General features: G+C 36.3%; 1 protein-coding gene across 1 annotated transcript in view; it reads right to left on the bottom strand.

Moving 5' to 3' along the window:
- The window catches only part of CHORDC1 (cysteine and histidine-rich domain (CHORD) containing 1), an 82,072-nt gene that overhangs the window by 6,306 nt on the left and 71,698 nt on the right, over nucleotides 1-4,068 (bottom strand). The window contains exons 8-10 of the mRNA XM_009334866.1: nucleotides 2,967-3,037; nucleotides 2,656-2,761; nucleotides 804-923 (exon numbers count right to left, since the gene is read on the bottom strand). Of these exons, the coding sequence (XP_009333141.1) occupies nucleotides 804-923; nucleotides 2,656-2,761; nucleotides 2,967-3,037 (297 nt within the window). The remainder of the gene's footprint in view (nucleotides 1-803; nucleotides 924-2,655; nucleotides 2,762-2,966; nucleotides 3,038-4,068) is intronic.

The raw sequence follows: 4,068 nt of genomic DNA on the forward strand, positions 1-4,068 counted from the left end.
TCTTTACTGAAAGAGTGGTTAAACATCGGAACGTGTTGCCCAGGGAACTGGTTGAGTCACCATCCCTGGAAGTATTTAAAAGACGTGTAGATGAGGCGCTTAGGGACATGGTTTAGTGGGCACGGTGGTGTTGGGTTGACGGTTGGACTCGATGATCTTAGAGGTCTTTTCCAACCTTAATGATTCTATGATCTCTATGATCTGTATCACATTAGGACTCAGATTCTACAATAAGCAAAGTGATCAAATTGTCCCTCAGACATGTAAGTGAAAATCTATTCTAATATATTCTGATACAGTACCATAGTCAATAGTGGCCATATATACATCCTGGAAGCTGTATCATTTTCTCCAAATGTGTGATTAAGACATCAGAGAAGCGTTTTAACACTTGTTTAACATTAGTAGCTGTGAAACTGCATACTGTGAAGAACTATATTAAATTACAGTAAGCCAAATACAGTGAAATTATGAATCTATAATTATTTACACATATGGTGATGCAAATCCATCACACTCAGGTTTTAATTGCGGAAGTAAAATTAAAGATTTTTTTGACATATTATATTGCAGCTTTAAAAAAAAAACAACCAAAAAACATTAAAGTACAGATGTCCAAACAGAAGAGGAAAAAAATGCCATGCATACTTGAACAAACAGAAATGCCAAGAAAAAGTCATTACTGAATAAGATTCTTATGCTATTCTACCTCTGCCTTGTAAATAAAGCAGAAGCCAGATTTACCTAACTCCAAGCTGCTGTAAGAATTAAAAAAATAATTACATCTTAAGGTAGATACTCACCATTGTGCTATTTGCTTCTACATAGCTCAAATCAGGAACAGAGTTTTTAGCATATACAGAAATAGTCACTTCTCCTCCAGTCTGGTGCCAATCATGCCTGCATGGAACTACCTTCTTCCCCTATTTAAGGAAAAGTTACAAAGAAAAGACTTAAAATTGCATTCAGGAGTATTTTTACAAGATTAATGAGGATAAAACCCAGGGCTATTTTAATAGCCAATAAGCACAGCTAATAAAGGACTATATTGCGTGTTCACGGGAGATTGGAAGACTCCACTTATATCTTTTTTTTTATGAAGTATTTCAGCTACTGGTCCCTGACAAACATTAGAAGTGAGAAAACCAATGCTTACGACAGAGACTACAGTAAGAAACTCGGACATTGTGATAGAAAATAAAAAATAAAAATAAAAACCAAAACAACAAAAAAAAAGATGTTACTTGTTGGATTAACTTCCTTTCCAAGACTACAGTTATCCAGCAGGTAGTAGAAAGGAACCAATCAAAGAAAAAGAAAGCCATGACTCCAAGAAACTTTCATATTACTGCAAAAAATTATTGAATATTACCCTCTGTTCTCTGATGCAGGAAAAAGAAACAGTTAAAAAACCCAAAATAACAGCAAAAAGGTAAAGTAAAAAACCCCGTTAGCTAGAAGCCCATTATCCCAATATAGACACAATTAATACACACATAGTTTCTTAACATCTGGGTAAATTCTTTACAAGAATACTCTCCTGCTTTAGGCTTACAACTTCAGCTTTTTTTTTTCTAATCCCTCCTTTCTGTATTAGAAAATACTTCTTAAACACAAACATAAATCTTCAAAGCCAGGAGCAATTCCATGACTTAAAGGAAGTAAAGGACTTGTGAAGTAATTGTTACAGAATGAGGTAACAGAACTATACTGTCTATAATATACCTTTATTTCGTTCTGTTAAATGTTACTGATGTTTGCAGTATCAAACCCATTTTGCCTCAGCAATAGACAATATATTCGTAACAAGAATTTTGTGTCCACCTGCATCCAACATGTGACCTGCTAAAGTTTTTGAAGTGTCTATTCCATTATTACATTCTATAATATTCTCTAAGAACCTTTTTAAACCTTGAATGGAAATATTTTTCACCTTGTAATTCTGCAGTTTGTTCCCAACATTGCAATGAAATACCTACAAACTAAACAGATGCTCTCTCTGGATTTGTTATACTGGTAGCCAAACCAAAACACTGCATTAGATTCAGACCAGAAAAATATTCAGACGTGTAAACAGAATCCAGATTAGACAGAAAGAGACCCTTCCATCCCCACCCATGGAACCTCATCGTCCTTATCTGCCCTGCCATCCCTACCTAAACAACAACTCAACTACCGTGAATGAAACTGGAAGTACAGTTATTTTACTACAGAACATGTACGGCTGCTCGCTTCACGGTCTTTGGGGGAGGAAAGACTTCTAATCATCTTATTTTAAAGGAATATATGGAATATATTCTATATAGAATTCCATATATTCTATATGGAATACCATAGACTTCCTTAACTCACAAAGCAGAAGACTGCTATTTTTTTCCCCTGAGTTTGCCAAAAACATGTTTACTATAAAATAGTGAAACTATATGTATCACTAAAATGAAAGGTTGTACTCTATTACAAGTAAACTTCTACCACAGATTACTTCAAACTCCATTTCTCTGTTGTCATGCTGTGCATAATATCCTCCATATTATTTCAGAAGTAGCGATCTGTAACAGCTTGACCACAGTAATAACTCAATCAAGCTACTAACTACATTTGAGTATTCAAAATTCAGAACAGCCAGCTACAGAATGTAACATTAATGCTACTTACTGCATCCTTTTTAGTCCATACATGTGTTCCCGTTGTGCAGCCTTCTTGAGCTAAAAACGTATTGAAGTCAGATGTTTTTCTTTTACAACAGCTCCAATACTTCATCCTTGAAAGTTTGCAAAGTAATTAAAAAACAGTATTTAGGACACTATTTACTGTGTGTACTTAAGATCTTTCCTTTATGCAATATTACTGTTAACATTGCCATTTTTGACTGAAGAAATACAGAATGAAAACAAGGCAACATGTACAAAGAAAGCAGGAACATATAATAGACTAATTAAAAAAATTGAAGTTAGCTGAATACTAACCCTTCATGAAATATAGGTACACCAGAATGGTATATACATACTTCTTCTGTGCTGTGTGGTCCTTCGTACGTCTAGTAAAACAAAGCATTTAAAGTGTATTACTGTTACAGGATGTGGACTAAAGGAAAGAACAGAACAAAACAAAACACAACCCACAAGAGAAACATTGAACGAAGTACTACAAAGCTTTTGCATAAATAATCTAAATCTAATGGCTTGTCCTAGCTTTTCAAAATAACCATTCAACCTTCATTCACAAAAGGTTCCCTGGCACTCCTTCTAACAAGCTATACTTTGTATTAGTTCAATGGAGTACATCAAGGGTGACATCATCTATGCTCATAAAGGTCACTTTAGATCCTCAGAGATATCCGTCTTTAAAAATACTCTGAATATTCAGAGAAAACAAGTACTTAACTGCAAAATAAATTAAATTTATCATTCATAGACACATGGATTCTCAAAAGGAACTAAAACAATATACAACTCTGCCACTCAATATCATATCAGTTCTTCGTAACACAAACAAGAAACTGCTATAAATTCTTCTCCCACCAGTTTCAGTAGAAAATGCAAAATCTGTCAGATGTCCAATGAAATACCTATTTAAATTCTACTGTCCCATTCTGTACAACACAAGGGTGTCAATGTAAAAAAATCTCAGTTTAAATGACCATGTAATATAAAGACTAATTTTGGTGCTAGAAGTATTAAAACATTTTCTTTGTGGATTCTTGGTGAATGGAGTTCAATCCAGTTGGTGGCCGGTCACGAGCGGTGTTCCCCAGGGCTCAGTTTTGGGGCCGGTCTTGTTCAATATCTTTATCAATGATCTGGATGAGGGGATCGAGTGCACCCTCAGTCAGTTTGCAGACGACACCAAGTTGGGCGGCAGTGTTGATCTGCTCGAGGGTAGGAAGGCTCTGCAGAGGGACCTGGACAGGCTGGATCGATGGGCCGAGGCCAACTGTATGAGATTCAACAAGGCCAAGTGCCGGGTCCTGCACTTTGGCCACAACAACCCCACGCAGCGCTACAGGCTTGGGGAAGAGGGGCTGGAAAGATGCCTGGCGGAAAAGGACCTGGGGGTGTTGGTCGACAG

Source organism: Pygoscelis adeliae, unplaced genomic scaffold (genome assembly GCF_000699105.1).
Source record: "Pygoscelis adeliae isolate BGI_AS28 unplaced genomic scaffold, ASM69910v1 Scaffold141, whole genome shotgun sequence".
NCBI lineage: Eukaryota > Metazoa > Chordata > Aves > Sphenisciformes > Spheniscidae > Pygoscelis > Pygoscelis adeliae.